This window comes from Serinus canaria, chromosome 5 (assembly GCF_022539315.1).
Source record: "Serinus canaria isolate serCan28SL12 chromosome 5, serCan2020, whole genome shotgun sequence".
Taxonomy (NCBI): domain Eukaryota; kingdom Metazoa; phylum Chordata; class Aves; order Passeriformes; family Fringillidae; genus Serinus; species Serinus canaria.
The window spans coordinates 49,821,009-49,842,565 of NC_066319.1; the positions used below are offsets into that span (position 1 = coordinate 49,821,009).

Genomic DNA, 21,557 nt, shown 5'->3' on the forward strand with positions numbered 1-21,557 from the left:
GGAGGGGCGGGAGGGGGTGTCCGGAAGGAGCGGCGCCTCCTGCGGGAAAGGAGACGGCGGAGCGGGGCGAGCCCACGCCACCCGGAGGGTTGAGAGCAAGGGCCCGTGCCGCGCCGGGGCGAGCGGCTAAGGCAGGGGAGGGGGCCCGGGCAGGCCCCGCCTTACCTCCCGCCAGCGGCCGCTCCTGCCTGGCCCGAGGGAGCGGCGCACCCGAGCCCGCGCCGGACGCCGCTGCCCGCGGAGGGGAGGCGGTGGCTCCGCCCGACCCCGCCCCCTCCTGAGCCCCCTGCCGCCATTGGCCGAGCTGCCGCCCACCGGAAAGCCCCGCCTCCCCTGCTCCCGTGGCGGCCAATCCTTCGCGGCCAACCTCAGAAAGGGCATGGCAGCGCGCCCATTGGCTGTCATTCAGTCGCGTTGGCCGGCCTTCAGATTTCTATTGGTCTCCAGGGCTCGCAATCTTCCCCCTCAGCGTTCCGATTGGTTTTCTCGCAGCGTACGACAGCACGTCGGCCTCCTGCCGCGGCTCAGTAGCCGCTGACGTAACCGGGAGTGGGCGGGAGGCAGAGGGGGCGCCGCCGCTTCCCATTGGCGAGGCCTCCTTCCTCGCGCGCTACGCCCTTGCGACGTGATGACGCAGCGCGCAGCCTGGTCTGTCTCCCAAGATGGCGGCGCGCAGGGCGCGGAGGCCGCGCTGTCGCTGAGAGGCCCCGCGCTCCGGTGCGGCTCCCGCTCTCCGCGAGCCCTGTGAGTGCGCGGGGCCTACTCGGGCCGCCCGCCGGCGACAGCCGCCGCCTGGGGACGGGGACAAGGGAGCGGGGAGGCCGGGGTGGGGAGCGAGCGCCTCCCTGGGCACCGGCAGCCCCGTCTAGGGCGGGCGGGCGGGTCTAAGAGGCGGTGTGAGCATCCCCGGCCGGGCTGGGGCTGCAGGGGCGGAGCCGCGGTCGGTGGGTTCGGCTCAGGTAAGGTAAGAAAAAGCCGCGATCGAGCTCTAGAACTCTCCTCCACTTTACTGGGGTGCGTAAAAAGGCAGGGAAAACTTCTTTCTGGGCATTGCGGTCTGAATTGAGACGTTTAAGATGGTTCATTCAAGATGTTTTTGGGTGATAATTTTCATTCCGGGTTCCGTATTCGGAAATGCGTTCGCTCCTTTAAAGAAACAGATCTTGTCGCTACAGGCGCTTTTAGTTTTGATTTGTTTTTAAGCGCTGTAGAAGTTAGAAAGCGAAATATCTCGTAAGGAATAAGGATCGTTACAGTTATAAAAAATAGCACCTTTCTAGTAAATGTGATGGGAATGTGTGGTCGTGGCCTGGCGCGCTTTTCTTGATTCTGGAAATAGTTTTTAGTAGCCATTTACTTTTTCTTGTGGCAGAATTTAGATCTGTCTGTGACCGATACCACGAGTTGTGAAGTTGTGATTCCATAACCACCGTGAGGCAAAGACAGTTTCCTTTATTCTGAAAAAGAGAAACTTTTTGAAGGTGAGCGAGGTGCTGATTGTAGGCATCGTTCTGTGACTGTTCATGTGATCTTCCTTCCGTTTTCGGAAGGGAAACGTCGTGAAAAGTAATAGCTGATTTTAAGAGTTTTAATTTTGGGTCTTCCTGTGGCTGTCTTGCTTAGAGCGAATATATTACATCATATGTTAATGACTCTGTTATGCAAACCTCTGCAGGTGACTGTAGTAGTCTGTGAGTAGTATCTGTAGCGGGTTGAATTGGAGTAAGAGCAGGTTTGTGCCTGAAAGAAATAAGGCAGCGAGTGCTCATTCTTTAAGCTGAGGCATGGCTGAACGTTTGTCATAATTCAAACACCAGAGAGGTGCCTGCAGAGCTATGTGATCTGCAGCTGTGTACACCAAGTGCTGGTAAACACAGGCAAGTAGGAGACATTTGGGGTGTATTCAGTTGCCTTGTTTGGGGGATGGTTTTAGATGCTGTCTTACTCTATAAACTCACATTGGTTGTCTCAATTTTGGTATACACTGATACATTTTTTTTACATAATGCAAGTACAGATCACTTTACAAAGCTTCTGCCAAGTGGTTGCTGCTTGGGGTATCCCTGGGAGCAGGCAGGTGCTTAAGGCTCACCTCACCAGTGCCTTTCCTAGTTATCAATAGTCAGCTAATCCCCCTAACGTTCCAAATCTTTCTACAGCCATCACTGAACTGTTTTTTCCTAGTTTTATTGACCAAGTAGATGGAAGTTGTCCTACTAAGAAATAGCAGATATTGTTGGAGATGTATTCTTGAAGTTTCCTTATTAAACAGGTAATAGCAAGGATAACCTATGGCTTTTTCTTTGATTGTATTTGCAATATATAGGGAGGCTAAAGGCAAAGTTCTTTATTACTTGTCTTTGAGCATAGAAAAAAGTTCTTTCCAACAGGCAAAGCTAAGACTATTCTTTACTCCTCTTCGAGCAGGAACTTCAGAAGACATCTCTCTCTGTTTTTAAAGAATTAATTTTTTCTTTTCTTCAAGGTCCTGAAGTGACTCTCTGAAGACTTTGTTTTTGAAAATTTAAACAGCAAAAACAATTCTGTTTTAATAAATGAAGGAGAATAAAGAAAATTCCAGCCCTTCTGTAAACTTGGCAAACCTGGACCATACAAAGCCATGCTGGTACTGGGATAAGAAAGATTTGGCACACACACCATCACAGCTTGAAGGGCTTGATCCAGCTACAGAGGCACGATACCGCAGGGAAGGGGCCAGATTCATATTTGATGTGGGAACACGTTTAGGGCTGTATCCTTTACACTCATGTTGGTATGAAATGTCTTTATGAATTGTGAGATTTCAGAATAAAATGTACAACAAATGTGACATGCTCAGTTGTTCAGATGTTTAATTGCTAGTCAAAAATATATTTGTGTTGAAGTGGCTTTTGATGTAATATGTTCCTACACTATTTCTATCCATTCATTGAATAAACAAGGTTCCAATTTGGAAGTAAGATGATACAAACTTTCCAATTAAGAGTAACTTCTGTGAGTTATGCAACTCTGTTTCAGTTTATGAATCTACATGACTTCTCAAATTTTGAATTTTTCCTCCAGCTTTCTAGATTGTGCCTTTGAGGCTTCTAACCTTTGCCTCCCCAGTCTTGGTCCTTGGTGGCTATTTTTTGTTTCATTGTTTTGAGATTTACAGCTGTGTATAAGTTCTCCAAATTGTCCCACTCCCTCATAGACAGCCACTTAAATTTTCTGCTTCCTATATTCCTGTACTTCCTTTAATCTCCTTAGATCTTTCTTTAATAAAGCATGGTGAAGACAAAATTTTTACTTGTTTTAAAGTGAAGAATACAGAGGGTGTTCAGATTTTATTTGCATTTGTAGGTGTGAATAGTAGTTTTCCTCCAGGCCAGCACTTGAATGTGAAGTGATAATTGTTCTGTTCCTTTGTGTACCTACTGCTGGATTTGACCTTCTCTGAGGCAGGTATGGTGAAGCACAGGGGTGACCTTATGTGCATCCTCTTGTAAATACAGTCAGGACTTTGCACACTTACAACAAATGCTTTAGATATCAGCTGCATCTGGGCCTGATCACAGTATTTGCACAGCTTTAAGGACTTTTGTGGCTTTTTTTTTTCTAAAGCTCCTGTTTTACTTGCAGTGTTTTCTAATTGGTCACTGAACAGCCAATTATTTGAAGTACTTGATAAAGCAGAATCCATTGTGCATGTTTGGTTTTAAATTTGTTTTATGTGCTGTATGAAAGTCCTTAATCCGCACCACAGACATTATGACACTCTAGCAACCGGAATAATTTATTTCCATCGGTTTTATATGTTTCATTCCTTCAAACAGTTCCCAAGATATGTAAGTATTTAGAATATTGATGACTTAATTTAATGATTGCACTAGGCAGGGACTATTTGAAACTGATTAGTCACTTGGGTACTACTCCTGCTATTCACTACAGAAAGATGGAAAATTAGCATTTTGTCTTTTAATTATTACAGCTTAAAATTTGTTGTTCTTGCCTGTTTGCACATTTCTGTTGTGCTCAGAAATGTATTGACATTGACATTGCAGTTATTACTTGCTGATACTGTTCTTTAGAGTAGCAGTTGTAGTGCTGGCACTTCTGTATTAGCTGAACGAAAAAAAGAAGTGTAATACAGTTTTAAAACTGCTTGACAGATGACACTGAACTGGGACAAATTGTGCTTTGGGTTTCTGACCTTGAAATGAAGTTGTATAAAATATACAGTCCTCCAAATTCTGTGTATTTCTTCTGGAAAAATAAAAGTTTAGAACTATATTAAAATAGAAATTAGTATGTTCATCAAGTCTTTCCTGGGGGACTTCTATAGTACTGTTAATGGAAATTGACAGTGCTTTTATGCTACACTGTATTGCATATCTACATGCAGACCATGTTTTGAAAGTATTTGCCTTTTTTAGGTGACAGGAGCCTGCTGTCTCTTCCTGGCAGGAAAGGTTGAAGAAACACCCAAGAAATGTAAAGACATAATTAAAACAGCTCGCAGCTTGCTAAATGATGTACAGTTTGGGCAGTTTGGAGATGACCCAAAGGTAAAAATACTCATGTTGAAATTGATTTCATCCTGTTGTACTGTAGTAAAGTGACACACACTCAATAGAGCATTGACTGATTTTCAGTTGTTCTAAATTAAATTCAATGTTCAGCATGCATTTATTGCTCTTCTGGGTAATGTGTTTGGTAGCTATGAAAGTAATTCTTCCTAATAAAAGTAGCTTTGAGAGCTTACTTCAATAATTGTTTTCATTAAAAGTTTGCATTTTTTTTAATGTCAATTCTGATATTATTTTGCAAATTAAATTTGAGTAATTTCAGCCAGAGCAAGTAATGTTACCAAGACATAAGTCATCTGAATGTTAATAGTGGATCTTAAATAAGAGAACTAGATCTCAAAAGTATTGAAAAGTTTCTTGTTTACAGCATTGACTTAGCAAAACTATGCTCCTCTTAAAATTTGTTTATTTTAAATAGCAGAAGGACTTGAAACTTTTGAGTGAAATGTGGTAGAGCTTGTATTTTTGTTGTGATTGTGTATCTAGCAATTTCATGCTGTGTCCAGTTCAGTTCATTCCTGCAGAGGAATAGGGATTTTAAATATCACATCCCCTGTCCTCACTCAAATAAATGTGAAGAAAATGTATCTGAGTTTAAAATAATATTGTAAGTTGGAGAGCTTTCTGTTCTTCTTGGAGACAAACATGGCTGCCTGGAGGTGCTATGAAGTCATGCCCTATACTAGCATAAAGTATTTTTGAGTGAAAGAAGAAATAATACTGTGATTACCTTGCAACTTTCTATAGGAAGAAGTGATGGTACTTGAAAGAATCTTACTACAAACAATAAAGTTTGATTTGCAAGTGGAACATCCATACCAATTTCTTCTCAAGTATGCCAAACAACTCAAAGGTAAAATACTGGCAGGGGGAGCAAGTAATGCCTGTTATTGATTTCCAGAACTTAATATATTCACAGGGCAAGAATATTCTATTTCCAGCTGTTTGTCCTTCCTAATTTTATGTCCTATTTTTTTTCTGGTTGTTTTTCAGGAGACAAAAATAAAATTCAAAAACTGGTTCAAATGGCATGGACATTTGTCAATGACAGGTAAGATACACCTAGGAAACATTCTGAAAGTGAAATAGTTACTGTTACTTACATTGTTCTGGTATTGGATATTTTTTTGACAAATATTCGATTTTTTTTTTTCTGCTTGTTACATGTTTTCTTGGTCATGTTCCTCAGTTTTTTTTTCCATCATTACCATGATAGTTCCATTAAGCACAGAATCTGGAATGAGTATGAAGTAGACCAGTAAGATCTCTGCAATGTTATGGCACTAATTTAGTGCTGCATTAAAAAGAAACTTACTGTTTGAAAGGGCCAAACCAAATTCTTTATCTCCAGGATACAAACGAGCTTCTTGCCAGATCTGTGATATATTGTACATTCTGAGAAAAACAAGTCACTCCTCAATTCCATCAATATGTTTTTAATGTGATATTTTGGTAATAGTGAAGTAACCATTAAATTCACTGAGGAATACAGTTTTTAGCACTGGATTTACAATTTCTTGAATAATGAACTTGTAAGAGTGACATCAATTAATGGAAGTGCATGTAAAAGCATTTCTCATGTGGTATTGGGAAAAAAAACAACAAAGCAACTTGATACACTTTAGTGTTGTTCAGGAGGATTCTACAGAGCTGGGCAAGTTAATTTATTAAGGACTTCAGTATTACTTTTTGTTTCCATAGCAAACCCTTAAGAAAATGTGTAAGTGGTCTGACTGTCCAGAATTTGTGAATACATGGCTTTCAGTCATGCCTCCAGCAGTAGAACATCATAAAAAAGAGGTGTATTTTTAATTATATGCCTGATTTGAATTAGCCCTGTGTGGGTTCAGATTTTGTAAACTCTGCAAATTAATTTGACCAAAATTAATGTGGATCTCAAGAGATGTTTACTTCAGTTGCTGTGAGTCTTGCAGATTATGGTCTTACAGGTAGAATAAAATTATGGCATGACTGTCACTGTTAAGCCTGTCAAAGTACTGTAATTTATCCATCAAAGTTTGGACAGCATTGTACTTGGAATTAGATAGTGTTTAATATTTAAGAAATCTAACAATTAAAATGCACTTCAGGAAAAACACTTGTGTCAAGTTGGAGGGGTTATTTCAAATCATGCATTATATCTACCTCTGTTCTGAAGAGGCTATATTGTGCTTAGTTAAAAAGTACCATGTTAGAAGTTTACTTTGTTTATAGGATCCTGTGAAAATAATTCTGTGCTTTGCACTATAGGCCTTTAGAATAAAGGGTTCTGTTCTTACACAGCCACAGTGAATTCATGGAAATTCATCTGGCTGGCTGGATTTAAAATTCTGTAAACAGACTATATGCTACAGAATCTATGGAGAAAAGAGAGAAAAAATATTTCATCATTTGAAATTGATAACAAGAAATAGTTGATTAAAACTGAAACTTAGTTAATATCAATAATATCAATAACATAGATTGTTTTAGCATTAGCTTTAACAAAGGCTATGCAAGGGATAACCTTGTATATGTTGATCTAAACCTTGTGTTGTGCTTGACAAGTTGCTTTGCAAGTTCTTGTTGGCTGTCCTGTGTGGTTTTGGGGTTTTTTTAGTATTTGTTTACATTTTATGGACAGACAGTTTGGAACCTCTGAAATCTGATTTGGGACCTGATTTCATGACAGTGGTAGTCCAGAAATTAGTTTTGTAAACCCTTTTGTTTAACAAGGCTCTGAATTAAAATTGCCTGAAAAGTTAGAATTGTGCTGGGATTTTATATCTTGTTCATTATAGCTGCTGTACATTAAAGTGTACTTGGACAATCAGGTAATCTCCAGGATTCTGTTTTGCTTGGTTCATTTTCTGTTGCAGCCTCTGCACTACCCTGTCCCTGCAGTGGGAGCCTGAGATCATAGCTGTTGCAGTCATGTACTTAGCAGGCCGTTTGTGTAAGTTTGAAATACAGGAATGGACATCAAAACCAATGTACAGGCGATGGTGGGAGCAGTTTGTCCAAGATGTTCCTGTTGATGTTTTGGAAGGTATGAAAACCACTTCCCACAACATTTCTTGTAACTGTGTGGCCTAGGTCATAAGTAAATGCAAATAGCTTTTTATCTAGGTTGCAGTCAGAATAATCTTGTGTCATGTGTGTAACTCAGCTTGTATGTGCTGTGCCTTAATCAGGTTATAAATTGAACTAGCTCAGCTTAGAAGCGTATTTAATCATCATGATTAGTCTTTTGTTCAATGTTTGCTTTACAGTTTGTTTAGTTTATAACACATCTAATTAGCCTGAATTGTCGTGATGTGTTTTCTATTTTTTAAATTATTATCTACTCCCCATTTAAATAAGTGCTTCTACAAACACTGGAACTAATGGAGCCTGATTTCCAGCAGTTTTCCCGTTGATAACTGTTCTGTTTGACCAGATTATGCTAGGATAGAAGGTTTTTTGTCATGTACTGTGAATGATGAACAGATTAAGGGGGACCTTTAGCTCCTAACATGTTGGAAGAAGAATTTAATGCTAGTCCTTTGCTTAGTTTCCTAAAACTTTTTTGACTGGCCTAACAAGATATGTATGTTTTAACATATAATCTTCCCCTTGCTTTCTTGCTGTATTACTGTCCTGTGAGTGTGGTTACCTGGCTCTCCAGGCACACAGTGATGACATACAATGTGTTATTACCAAGACACTGTATTCTTCTTCTGAAAGGTGTGAATATACATGTATGTATTGCTCAGGATAGGCAGAAGAATCACAGAAATGCAAGTATAAGTTGAAAATTAAAAAGTCATTTCATTCATTAGGAAGTCATTTCATTCATTATTTTGAATAATGAAGAAGTCATTTCATTCATTATTTTGATGAGTAGTATTTGCAATTAATTTTTCCAAAGTTGATGTCCAGTAAAAATCAGAGTTGATAATTGTGTTGAATATACACTTGTACATTATAAGGTTGTAATACTTTGGAATTTTCTTTCTTTATTATTAAGACATCTGCCATCAGATCCTGGATCTATACTCACAGGGAAAACAACAAATGCCTCATCATACTCCTCATCAGTTGCAGCAGCCACCGTCTCTTCAGTCTACACCCCAGGCACCTACAGTACAGCAGTCACAGCAATCCCAGAGTTCAGAGCAATCCCAGACACAGCAGCAGAAAGAGTCTCAGCAGTCAGCACAGCAACAGCAGCAGCAGCAGCAAACACAAGCACAGCAATCTAAAAAGCCCTCTCCCCAGTCAAGTCCTCCTAGACAGATTAAAAGACCAGCAGTAAGTTGAACTTTACCTTGCAATTTATTTTCAGGCTGATCTGATGCCCATTTGATTTAAAGGCCACAATGTGCAGCAGACTTGTGTTTGCTTTAAGAATGAGCCTTGTAATTAATTTTATGTAGTTGATTTTCCTTGGTTATGTGGCAGCTTTGTTAATGCCAAACAGCCTTTACAGTTCTAACATGTGACATTCTTAGTCCACTTGAGCCAAAAGCCATGGAAGGGCTTGGCAGTCAACATGAGCTGTTCAGGTTCTCAGTGCTTGTGGTTCTGGGCTATCGAACTTCATTGTTTTCTCTATTAAGCAGGTTTAATTTAGGCAGGGTTTCTTGTGCTGCACCTGAATGTAGAGATGGGCACAATGCTGATGAAGACATTATTTGACTCTTTGATTACTCATATTAAGAGAATAGTGACTTCTAAGGTTATGTCAAAATTCTTGAAAAAAAGATATTTTAAAATAGTCCTTTAACAGTAGCAACCTATATATCATCATACTTTATAGCCTCACTTTGTCCATAATTTCACATCATAATAAGAAGCTACATAAGCAGTTGGATAATGTCACAAGTAGTCTGAACACTTTTCAACAGCCATTAAGTTCAAATGAAGCTTTCAGATTTTAATGTATATTTCTGTTTTGTTTTTTTTTTTTTTTTTACTTGTAAGTTTAAAAAAAAAAGTGTTACCCAAGTCTTCTTTCGTGTGTGCTTAGCAAGAGGAGTGTTTTCAGAAGTACAGTCTTTGGAACAGGTCCATTTAGGATGTAAATTTTGTTCTCACTTTTGCTCCAACTTGCAATTAATACATGCCCAAAGTAGAGAACAGACATCAGGGGAAAAAAACAAAACAACAAACTAAAAATCCGAAACAAAAACTAGGAGTAAGCGGCAAATATTGGAATGAAATGGAATTGGAAAAGTGCAGCATCTTCCAGGTGGCAGGCTCCCAAAAAAGACAAAAATGTAACTCTGGGAAACCTTGATCTTGTAAGTGCAGGATGGAGCTTACTAGAGGAAAACACATGCTCTGGAATTTTTAGTTGTTGCACTGAACTTTAGCATTCAGGATAGAAAGGTGATGATATTATTAATTAGTTTGAAAAGTGTGAGAGTTCTTTATAGGTATTATGTATTTCTTCTGCTTTTTACTTCATACTTTTTATGCCATCAGCACAAATTCTGCTTGAGTTGTCAGACCTGTAGGATCTCTTAACAATTTTTTTTAACAAAAATGCCTGGGAGAATTTGGCACATTAGAAACTGTAAATAACAATTTTGGTTTTTTCCTATGTGTGCCATCTAAGTTGTTACAAATGCTTGTTCATTCCTGTAATTCAGGATCATTCAGGATTTGCCATTACAGTACTACTTATTTTGCCCCATCCCATATGTTAATTAAGTATCTCATAGAAAAAAAGTGATGCTTTTGCAGGGATAGTATCTGTTGTTCTTGAACAGTCACCTCTGGTCAAGCCATCGGGGAAACTTATCTTTTCCTGAAATTAGTTTGAGGTCCATTATCTTATAATCAAGGGAAAAAATAGTAGATACACTGTAAGCAATTACAACAGATAAAATGCAAAGGATGTTTGCAACAAATAAAAAGCAAAGGGTGTTTCAAAACTCAAAGGGGTTTTGTAGGAATACACCACAAGCAGCATGAATTTGAGAAAATTAAATGTGGTGATCCAAAATTGTTCTTTATCCAGAAAGCAGTCTGGGAGAATGGATGTGGGGTGTTTGAAAGATTTACTTGGTGCTTCTAGAATGTTCTTGAGTTAGATGTACCATAAACCTTACTTAAAATTTTTGTCTGCTTCTATAAATAGGGCTTTGCATGACTTCTCCTTTGGTTTGTGCAGAACAGAAATACACTTTGTTCCTGGAGGCCAGATTTTCAATTTACATGAACTCTTATAACTCCCGTTACCTTCTACTGAGCCAAGATGCTTCCAAGCAGCTGAGGCATTGGCCCATGACTTACAGACCCATATCAGATGTCTAAAGCATCTGCACATCCTCTGCATCTCTAGTGGTGAAGAGTGCTTGAATTTTCAGTTAATTTCACTAAAAATATACTGGTGAATCATTAGATGTAAATAGTATTTTCATTCGGATTAAACTAGAAATTGTTGGGGGACCAATTTTATTGCCCATAGAAACAGCAGTAAAGGAGCAGTTCCATTGTGTAGATTCAGGTGAAGGTATTAAATATCCACCAGCCTGACAGTAGATAATGTTGATAATTTATTATTGTTTATCATGACCCTCAGGTGTTCTGGTTGGAGCAGTACAAACTACAGTGCAGTAGAATGACCAAATAAATGCTCATCTCAATTTTAGCAGCTGCTGTTGTTGGAGAATTGTGGCTGCTTGATTCTTTTTTTTTTCTTTAGCATAAATGCAGATTAAATTTTTTCTGTCATGAGTTATTTTGCTCCAGTTTCTTATTCTACTGTAATGGTGTACCTTGATGTTGTTTTTTGAATATTGGTCTGTATTAACAAGTGCACAGTAATTAAGTTGCTTGTCATCTGAAGTGATCAACTGACTTCAAAAAATCAGTGATTTTTGGAAAAGTTACAACAAGTAGTGACTTGCTTCTATTTGAAAGTGCAGGGAGAGCTGATGCAGTTTTACAGGCATGGAATTTAGTGCTAGAAAGTCAAGAAAAGACCATCCAAGTAAAATGAAGGCAGCAGATAAGTTCATGAGAGTCACTAAGAAAAAAATGTGTGTGTGTTTGAAATTGTAAGATAAAGATTGTCCTTAAAAAGCAGGAAAGCAGCTGGATGGTGTCTGGAAAATTGAAATTACTATCAAAGGAATATAAGAATGAGGTTGCCTCAAGCAGGCAAAAATTAGACACCAAAAATTTTGAGAATACCCACAAGAATTAAGTAAAAGTACTGTTCAAGTTGGATTGAAGTGTGCTGTGGAAAGTGAAATGAAGGAAACAGAACAATTTGTGTAGGTAAAGCTACTAGAGATAAACAGTCCTTTAAAAATCATTTTCACTGAAAAGACAGAGAAGCTATGTACTGTACCCCTCTGACCTTCCTCATTCATTCTAAATATAGTTGTACTTGAAATTTCAGTGAAGTTCCCTTTTTTTCTCAGAAACCATCAAGTAGTCATCTCAGTGGCACCATGTAATCTGGAAAGATTTTTTTTATTCCTTTATCTGTAGTTGTTTTATAAAACTGCAATGAAAGAACAACTAACAAAACGATAAAAACCCAACCAAAAACTTGTGATTGGAAGGATGACATGAGGGTTTGTGGATTTTGTTCAGTGTGCATACATTTTTTCCTGGCATAACATTTGGATTTTACATGATGCTTTCCATCTGAAAGCTTCTGAAATGTTTTACACTGTGCAACACTTTCACTGCCCTCCTGTCCTTGTAAATAAAGCATAAGAGCCTGAAGTGATTTTGGCAAAGGTTGAGTGACAGGTCAAGGCAGAATTGGGAACAGAGGCCAAGCCTCTTGTTTCAGCTCAGTGAGCAGTGAACCAGACCATGACGTATGTGCAGTGGATGATAAAGACATTAAATGAGATGTAATACTCAACAGTGGGAACAGCAGGAAATGCTGCATATGAAATACCTGCTATTTTTCCAGTTTTTTCATCCTGCTAGTTAAACTGGGCTTTCCCAGTGTGATTTGACTTTGTTCATCTTGCATTTGTTGTAAGAAACTATAGAAGCATTAGGTTGGAAAAGATCTTAAAGATCATCAGCTCCGACATTAATGCAGTACTGTCAAGACTACAACTAAACCACGTCCCCAAGTGCCACATCTACACCTCTTTTGAATACCTACAGGGATGGTGATTGAACCATTTCTGTGGGCAGCCTGTTCCAATGCCTGACCACACTTTCCATGAAGAAATTTTACCTCATATCCAATCTAAACCTCCCTTGGCACATCTTGAGGCCAATTCTTCTTGTCCTGTCACTTATTACCTGGGAGAAGAGACTGACTGCAATGGTCCTACTCTTATCTTTTTTTTTTTTTCCTTTTTCTCAAACAGGCTGTATCTCCAAAAGAAGAAACAAAGGCAGCAGGTAAATATTAATATTCCATTCATGTTGCTTCCATTTTACTGCTTAAACCAGAATAAGTAATTTGCTGACATGCACTTTGTTTGCTTACAGGCTTGGATGTATTTAAGGTACATTATATATTTAAGGTACATTATATAGGAACATTTTAAAAACAGTTATTGTTTATATTTAAGGTACATTATCTGTACTGTTTAAAAACAGGTATTGTTTTTAAAATAAACTATTTTGATCCTGATAATGTACCTTAAATATATACAATAACTGTTTTTAAAATGTTCCTAACTACAAAACTTAAAATAAATTGAGTATAACTGTGCCCAAAGAATTCCTTAATAGAGTCAATTCAGTAGAAATCTTGCTAAACTAGTCAACTCTCAATGTGTAACTCCATGCATCATTTGGGAATAGTTCTTCAGCGAGCTGTGAGGCCCTGAAGTGACTGAAGGTACCATGTCATTAAATAGCTGCACTAACAGTTAAGTGCCTGGTAATCAGTGATGTTTGTAATTAGCTGTTGGCATGGCTGCCACTAAAAGGCATTTTGTGTCAATAGCTAGTGTAGTGAAAGAAATGTATACTCACTGCAGTGATCATACCTGGTTATTTTGTTTATCTGGGGGTTTTTTGTTCACTTTGCTGGTCTTAAGGAAGCCTGGCATTTATTCCTGTGTAGCTCTGCAGATAGATTCCAGACAGCTGTCTCTTCTCCCTCCTCTTTCCTGTCCAATCACTATTTTGTTTGGTTCCTGACACACATTTCCCTAGTTGAACAAAGGTCAACTTCTTCTGAAAGCTGTTCCAACTACTTACAAATTTAAGTTTTGGGCTAGAAACCATATACTTGTTCATCTTCACTTACATACTATTATTGGGAGTTTGTCTCTAGTTACAAAGTCACTTGAACTTGTAGGCATATGTTCTTTTGGAAGATGTGTGTGATATTTGATGCCACTTTATACAAAGGTGTTTATTTTAGTTTTCTTTATTAAACATACCTAGTAAATAGGATTTCCACTGTACTTTTGCATAGTGTTATGTGATATGATTATCACCATGAGACTAGAGTTGGAATTTTGAAAATATTGCAGAGCCATAACCAATCACAAACTGACAAATGTTTTTTAGAACCACCGCCACCATCTAAAATTCCTAAAATTGAAACTTCACATCCACCAATACCTCCTGCACATCCACCTCCAGGTAAGCTTTTATTTTCTTAAAAACATTTATTCTTGTTAACTTCCTTGCTTTTCATTCAGGTAGGCCCAGGGGTTTGTTGCCTTGATTAGTCTGCTTGGCAAATAAAAGTACAAGGTTGATAAGCTCTAGAGGGAATTTCATCATAGTAGCACAGGCTTTTCCAGACAGAAGTAAAAAACTTGCAATGGAAACAACACTATACTAGGTGGATTAAGGCAAAACAAAGCTGCAACAGTTAAAGGCCTACAAGACTAAAACTAATTCTTAATAGCAGGCTAAAAGGGACTTTTTGATCTAAAAAGGATGGTAGATGCCACACTAGAGCAGCTTTCAGCTTTCTGATAGAAGTTTTCCATGTTATATCTGTTGTACAGGAATTCTGCAGGTGTGCAACTTCCAAACAATAATAGAAAAAACAAACAAACAAAAAGAACACACCACAGGTGGATGCTTTCTTTGCTGTACCTCAAAAGAGGATTTTTTTTCTGCCAGGGAACACGAATACTGCACACATGCTGTATGTTTGCAAAATAAACTGTACTATTGTAAAACTGTGCTTCCAGTGCCTTGATGCATCAGCTGTCTTCCAGTGACCCTTAAATATGACATAAATATTTCATAGCCCATGGCCCGTAATGTAACTGTAGGATGACAGCTTCTAAAGGGAACTAGGAGAGAGAAAAGCAGTACCCCGAAATATAGTAGGACAATTTTTCTCATTTGTTAAAATCTAATTAGAATGAAGTTTTTCTAAATACCATGCTCATCATTATTCCTTCAGTTGTTTAATCTTGAATGCACATCTTGCATCCAGAATGGTTCTGAAAATGAGCAAATGAGGAAATTATTGCCTGTTACAATTTAGGAGCTTGAAGTCACTGAAATCAGGAGTACCACAGCCAGCATGCCCACCTTGTGTGATTTAACTATGTGGCTTTCCTAGGGGGCATTTTTGCTGTTAAAATCGTACTTAGGCAGGTAATGGATTTATTTCCCTTGCTTCCTGAAATTTTCTTCTCTGTTTATACAAGGATGTAATTGTACAATTGTACAATTGTACTGAAACATTTTCAAAGTAAAGGGCAGCTCTGTGGAAAAGTCGGGTGAAAACAAAGAATGCATCTTGACCAAGGGAACGAGGAGGAGGATTTATCTCAAATTCTGTTTAACAGTGACAGTGTAGTATGCCACTAGAAATGACTGGCCTGCATGTGTTTCTAAATAGCTTTTCTTACTGAACAATGTTGTAGATTAGTCATCCTAGTGATATTACTTACTTTATAAAGTCTGCATTAAGAGGGGAAAACAGACAATTCTTATTTAAAAAGAAAACTGCTTAAAGCATGTTCTTTCCAGAAGTGGCTAATTATAATTCTGTAAAATGCTGACATTTTTATGAACTTCTCCAGAGTGTCAGGTACTACGTTCACTGAAATTAATCAGTGGGCAAAGCTGATCAGATTTCATGTCCTTCTTACTTACTCTTTGGTTTTCTTTTTCTCTTTCTTTGGTGAACAGGTTTAGAAGTGAGCGTTAAAGACTTGAGACTTTGGCCTGTGTTCTCAAATAATGTTTCCCAATATGGGAGGCAGGTGAAGTGCAGAGGGTAATCCCAGGCCACCTCCTGGACTACCAAAGAGGTAGAAAGGAGGCCTGAACTAAAGAAGGTGAAAGCACTGAACTAAGGATTTTTGGTACCATGAATCCTATGACTTTTTTAATCCACTAATTGTGATTCCATCCATCCAGTCTGTTAATTCTGCTGATTGTACAACAATATTTAAATTCTAAAAAATAGTAATAAGAAAGATGAATTTAACTTTTAGAATGGGAAAAGCTGATCTTAAAGCTTTGATAGGCAGCTTAGTTGGTTTTTAGAGAGCTGAGATGGTCTGACTGGATACCATATGGCATTCAGAGACTTAGAGAATTGAGTTCTCTTTTGCTAATTTAACTGGAGGAAAAATATGAAGTGTTCAGAAGCTGTTCTTGCCACTGTCCCTCAAAAAAAAAAAATTAAATTTTCTTTTCCAGAGCGCAAGCCTCCTTTGACAACAGCAGTTTCCATGGGAGAACCAGAGCAATCTACTACTGTGGACTCAGTAGATATGCCAAAGGTCCAGATTCCTCCTCCTGCTCATCCTGCCCCAGTACATCAACCTCCCCCTCTGCCACATCGTCCCCCACCCCCACCCCCCACCAGTTATATTACAGGGATGTCTACTACAAATTCTTACATGTCAGGGGAGGGTTATCAAAGTCTCCAGTCAATGATGAAGACAGAAGGACCAACATACGGAGCTTTACCACCGGCCTATGGACCACCAGCTCATCTACCATATCATCCTCATGTCTACCCTCCCAACCCTCCACCACCAGTTCCACCTCCACCCCCTGCTTCTTTCCCCCCACCCAATATTCCACCTCCTACTCCTGGATATCCTCCTCCGCCTACATACAACCCCAACTTCCCACCTCCAAGACTGCCTCCAACTCACGCAGTGCCACCTCATCCACCTCCAGGGCTGGGAATGCCACCAGCTAGTTACCCCCCTCCTACTGTTCCCCCAGGTGGACAGCCACCTGTACCACCTCCAATTCCACCACCTGGTATGCCACCTGTAGCAGGACTTGGACGTGCTACATGGATGAGATAGCATGAGGTAATTTGCACGAATATACCTTTTTGTTGATTAGGCAGGAGTAGATAGCCAAAACCTACATTGTAAAGATGAAGAGGAGGGTAATCTGTATAATTTAGATGAAGAAAGGAGATTAAATGAAAATTTAGCTGATCTGTTTGCAGTATGGTTTATGGTGAGTTATATAGGCTTCTAGATTTTAATCAGCTTTGCAGTATCTATTCTAACTTTATACATTTGACTTAAGTTTAAATTGTCTTGACTTATTCCAGCACTGGATTACTTTGTACTAGCAAAACCAGCCATATTGGCTTAATTATATCAGTAAGAAGAAAATTTCCTTCTAGAAATCAGTGCCTATTTTTAAATATCAAAATAGCCAGATACTATGATATTTGATCTATAATAAGAAACTTCATTTTTAATAGTAAGTAAACCAACACGATGTCAAGCATAAAAGCTGCTTTATTTAAGAGAGATTCTGAATGCTAGCTGACTGGAATAATTTTGAGGTGTTTGCCTTGCTGATAGTTTTGGTTTGGAATGTACTGGTATCTTAAAATATTGTATGTTTACACCTATTTGCAAATTCCTGTACATAATATATATATTTTCTAAGTGTGAAAGTCTGAATGTAACAGCCTACTGTGATGTACATCATAGTTATAACTGGGACTACTTTGTTCACTCTACCCAAATAAAATTGGTTCTGAATTTAGTGGATTTCCAGGTTTTTTGTATTAGTTCAGGGGTCATAATTATGGTTACTCCAAGATATTTCACCAGTGGTCTCCCAAATCCTACTCATCAGTTTATTTAAAAAGAATGTATTTTATTTTATTCAGCTAGAAGTATACACTATCACAATCAATCTCTTACTTCATTTTTACTAAAATATTTCAAAAGAATGTTTTACACACATTATCAAAAAAAATGTACTATTACTTTCCTTCCCCAAAAAAGCCAGTGGTTCAGTAATAGGTAAAAACGCGTGCTAAGGTCTAAAGAATTTTGCTATATACACAACAGCAGGTGCTAACTTTTCCAGTTCTTTGTAAATCATATACAGAAAATATAGCAGGGCTGTAAGATCACAGGTTTAACAGAAATCAAACTTTAAACTGATTTCTAAAGCAGCACAAATAGACTTTCCCCACATTATGAAAAATATACAATTTTATCACTTTACAGTCATGCACTTTGAAAAAGATCAGTAGTACTCTTCCCCCCCAGTTTCTAGAAAGATAAAAGGTCACTTTAACACTGATTTCATTTAATATCTAATATTTGGATAAAAATGTGCCATTCTCAAACAAGGTTGTGCTCAGCAGTCTTATCAAGGTGCGAAGAGCCAACTGAAGCTGGTTACACTGCAGCATTTCAGGAACTGTTAGGGAAACACTGCTTACTCCAGTCACTCCAACAAAAGTCAAGGATGCGATTTTACTTTCCTTAAGCAAGCAAAGTCCATTTGTAAACAGTGGATGCTTTCTTTGCCAGAGGATTGCAGAACCCAGGGCTTCAATCTTGAAGAAATTATCTTGGGCTGTTGCCCCAAATATATGAGTTTAATGGCCAGTATTTCAAGGGATGCTCCCCTCCAACTTCATGTACAAAACTCCTCAGGTAGTTTCACTGAATACTGAGCGCATAGGTAAGTGAATTTTAATATGCATATAAAATATCTATTTAGACAGCTGAAAATTCAGCACCCAAGTCATCCTGTAAAGTCATTAAGCATCATTTTACCCCAGGAAGACATTTTATAGCTCAAATGGAATAAGTATGAAGATTGGCAAGCCTAAAAACCCCTAAACAGTAACACCACAAGGTACAGCACTGCCATGTTCTGCAAAATCAGTGCTGTACATCTTACATCGAAGACAAAATCTTAAAAAGGGCAGTACCCTATGAGTATGAAGTTTGTTCAGCTGAACTGCTGGCTACCCTATGAAGTGGCTCTTCAGGATTTGCAGCACTGTTTCCCTTGTAGGTGAGATCTGCAGGTGGAACAAAACAAGCTTTGCTTGAAGTCAATGAATAGATTTTGAGAGAGATTTGAGATCAGGGAATATTTGAGTGGGAATTACATAGTGGTGAGACTAGTAATCTGATGAGTATAGCTCTTGTCTTGTTGAGAGGACCTGCTAATAGCCTCATGTACCCCTTAAATAGCAAGCATGTCATGAACACAGTTAACTCTCTCCAAGTGCTGGCAATGTTTGTGTTGCTTTAGTTAAAATTCACTGACATAAATCAACTTTGTTCCAAATATGCTTCAACTCTCTGCTTAATCCAGCAATCAGATGCCACCAAAGTTAAAATGGACTAAGCAGATAGATTAAAGTAACCCTCAGTTTGACCTTAGATGTTAAGGAATAATGATGCTCTGCTTTACATCACCTTTTCTGTTACAGTAATCTCAATGTATAAATTGTACAGGAGGAAGACAAGTAATCACCAATCAATGGTGATTCACTAGAAACTGGAGGTCAAATAAAAAGCAAAGAGGAGGAAATCCAGAATCCTCTAAAGATGCTTAAAGGAGACAGTCAGACTCTAGAATTGATTTTTCCAGACTCCATGGGATGTAAATACTATGAGACTGAGAGCTATCTAGCTCAGTGTTCACTGACTGAGCAGTAGTAGGAAATAATCTACTGGTGGGTGTGTGAGTGAGAATATGCACTTGTGTTTTGGGGGTGGTTCTTGGTTATTTTTAAATAACCTACTCAACTGTTACATTTCTATTTCTGCAATGAGTAATGAAGTGGTGCTTACTCTTACTGGTTATTTTGTACTTTGGTTGTATTCCTTCTCTATTTTTTCATTGGTTACAGGTTTTAACTCTGACACTGCAAATTCTTCAGCCAGGCAGCTGTAGTTTATTGTACACCATGGGACCAATTACCTTTCATAATTCATAATAAACCACATGGGTTCTTTGGTATTGTATTGGTGCTCCATGTACTACAATACCACAAGTCAAGAACTCAACTGGTAGAACAAATTAATTTAGAGGAAGAACCTGTCCAGCTAATACAGCTGTCTGTAGCTGTGACTGACTCTTGTAGGGAAAAAAAAAAAAAAAAGGTAATGTTGTTTGAGGTCATTACATCCTACAATAATCACTAAAATCAATGCAACTTTTGAAGAGGAGGCTTTGATCTTTTCACAAGCCTGTCTTTAAAATTATTTTACACCAATGAGTTCTAATAACGAAGCCCCGCTTCCTTGGACTTTTGGGAAAGAACATCTAATGAAATACAGGGACAGCTGCTGTGACAACTTGGAAAAGGAGGGAGTCAAATTCTTACAACTACACAGGCAGCTACTCCACAATATCAAAATGTAAGTCCCATTATTTTATATACAACCATTTGAAAAAGCAAAAACCCACTCGTTTTGGTTCATTAACAAAAATAAAGCTTGAATGGCAGGAAGTAGTCTCACCTGACAGCCTGTGTTTATGGAGTTTTTATTCAGCTCTGCAAGGTTGTTGTTTGGTCACCTTACACAGGAACCAGAATAGGTGAGGGAACCAGCAAGAACATTAAAAAAACCCACCCACATCTTCCTTATGTGAAAGATGAGCTGCTTTTGAAGATCCTGTGAAAGCCATAAGCACTGTCAGGATAGCAGTTTTTGCTGAATTATTTCATAGTGAAAGCTTTACAAGAAAAGTGTTGCCATTTTGTAGGGAATACTGTTGTGTGGCTAAGTGACTTCATTCACATTACAACTGCAGAAATCTTGTGTCATTTGATCATGAAAAATTGTTCACTAACACCTGATATGGAGTCTTAAGCCTTTATGTACGCTTGTGTGATGAGTACCACCATACAATGTAGGGCAGTACAAGTGTTTTTAGCTTGCCACTCAGTATTTTACACAGAACCTTGTGAAAACAGTTGCATGTCATTCTTCAAAATAAGGACCTCCAAAAAAAGTGTTAGCAGCTCATAAACTTGGCAGCTCATAAGCCAATGATTTGAATTGCATTTTCCTTGGCTGCCTGGAGCCACTAACCTGGCTATGAATCACAGACAAGCGGGTGGACAGGAGCAACACAAATGGTGACTTCTCCACAGGTTAAGGGTTCTTCTTGTTCCTCTTAGAAATTCTCTTGAGTTAGTTAATTCTACAAACAGACCATTACAACAAAGCAGGTTTGAACTACAATAAAAATGATGCAAGTCTGGCATTATTGGATGGTTACCCGGTGAACAGTAGCTCCAGAGCACCACAGCCTGGAAATCAGGCCTTTAGCTGCCATATTTACACTATTGTTACAAAAAAAAAAAAAAGTTTGAAAAAGAAAAAAGAAGAAAAAAGGAAACCCTGAAAAACCTCAACCCCAACTCCCAAAGAACAGGCAGCCAGAAACACTGAGCTCTGCCTCTTTAGTCTTCACAGAATCCATCACTTCCAGTTGCCAGGACGGTGCTCCTACAAGGGACCCTTGAACTGGTTTCCTGACAGATGTTGCCTGATGGAGGGTTTGGAGCTCGCAGCATCACCCAGCTTTCGCCAGACAACCTGCAAGAAAAAATAAAGGGCTTAGGGACAGGAAAGACAGGAATTAAAATTATTTAAAAAGTCCAAACAGCAAAGCCACTGAGGAATAGGAATATTTTTTAATTGCAGTCTGAAAGCCAAAAGCAGCCCTTTCCTAGAGCTGGGCTGCAGTTCTCAGCAGGGACACTGGATGGCATCTTTGCACCAGTTTCCAAGGAAAGAAACCACTGATGCATTTTTCTAATTAGTCCCTCTTGAAATCAGAACCGTTTTTGCC

The 21,557-nt window shown here is 38.7% G+C and overlaps 3 protein-coding genes across 9 annotated transcripts in view; 1 reads left to right on the forward strand and 2 right to left on the reverse strand.

Moving 5' to 3' along the window:
• SETD3 (SET domain containing 3, actin histidine methyltransferase) overlaps nucleotides 1–544 on the reverse strand; it is a 60,095-nt gene extending 59,551 nt beyond the window's left edge. The window contains exon 1 of one of the 3 annotated variants that reach the window (XM_050975737.1): nucleotides 368–544. In XM_050975737.1, the coding sequence (XP_050831694.1) occupies nucleotides 368–405 (38 nt within the window). In that variant the 5' untranslated portion in view covers nucleotides 406–544. Of the gene's footprint in view, nucleotides 1–165; nucleotides 279–367 lie in introns of those variants that run through there. The other 2 variants (XM_018907238.3, XM_009101756.4) reach the window with 2 other exon arrangements.
• Nucleotides 545–618: 74 nt separating this feature from the next.
• CCNK (cyclin K) lies at nucleotides 619–17,480 on the forward strand. 5 transcript variants are annotated; one of them, XM_009101755.4, is made up of 12 exons: nucleotides 619–744; nucleotides 1,373–1,481; nucleotides 2,486–2,752; nucleotides 3,749–3,830; nucleotides 4,419–4,550; nucleotides 5,319–5,424; nucleotides 5,565–5,622; nucleotides 7,430–7,599; nucleotides 8,560–8,843; nucleotides 12,887–12,920; nucleotides 14,046–14,120; nucleotides 16,155–17,480. In XM_009101755.4, exons 3-12 carry the CDS (start codon nucleotides 2,556–2,558, stop codon nucleotides 16,775–16,777), a joined length of 1,761 nt encoding a protein of 586 aa, XP_009100003.1. In that variant the 5' UTR covers nucleotides 619–744; nucleotides 1,373–1,481; nucleotides 2,486–2,555; the 3' UTR covers nucleotides 16,778–17,480. The 5 variants fall into 5 exon arrangements, with proteins under 5 accessions (XP_009100003.1, XP_009100002.1, XP_018762787.1 ...); XM_018907240.3 differs by lacking the exon at nucleotides 619–744 and adding an exon at nucleotides 906–964; XM_009101754.4 differs by lacking the exon at nucleotides 1,373–1,481.
• The window catches only part of CCDC85C (coiled-coil domain containing 85C), a 110,922-nt gene continuing 106,574 nt past the window's right edge, over nucleotides 17,210–21,557 (reverse strand). The window contains exon 6 of the mRNA XM_009101753.4: nucleotides 17,210–21,301. Coding sequence (XP_009100001.1) covers nucleotides 21,212–21,301 — 90 coding nt within the window. The 3' untranslated portion in view covers nucleotides 17,210–21,211. The remainder of the gene's footprint in view (nucleotides 21,302–21,557) is intronic.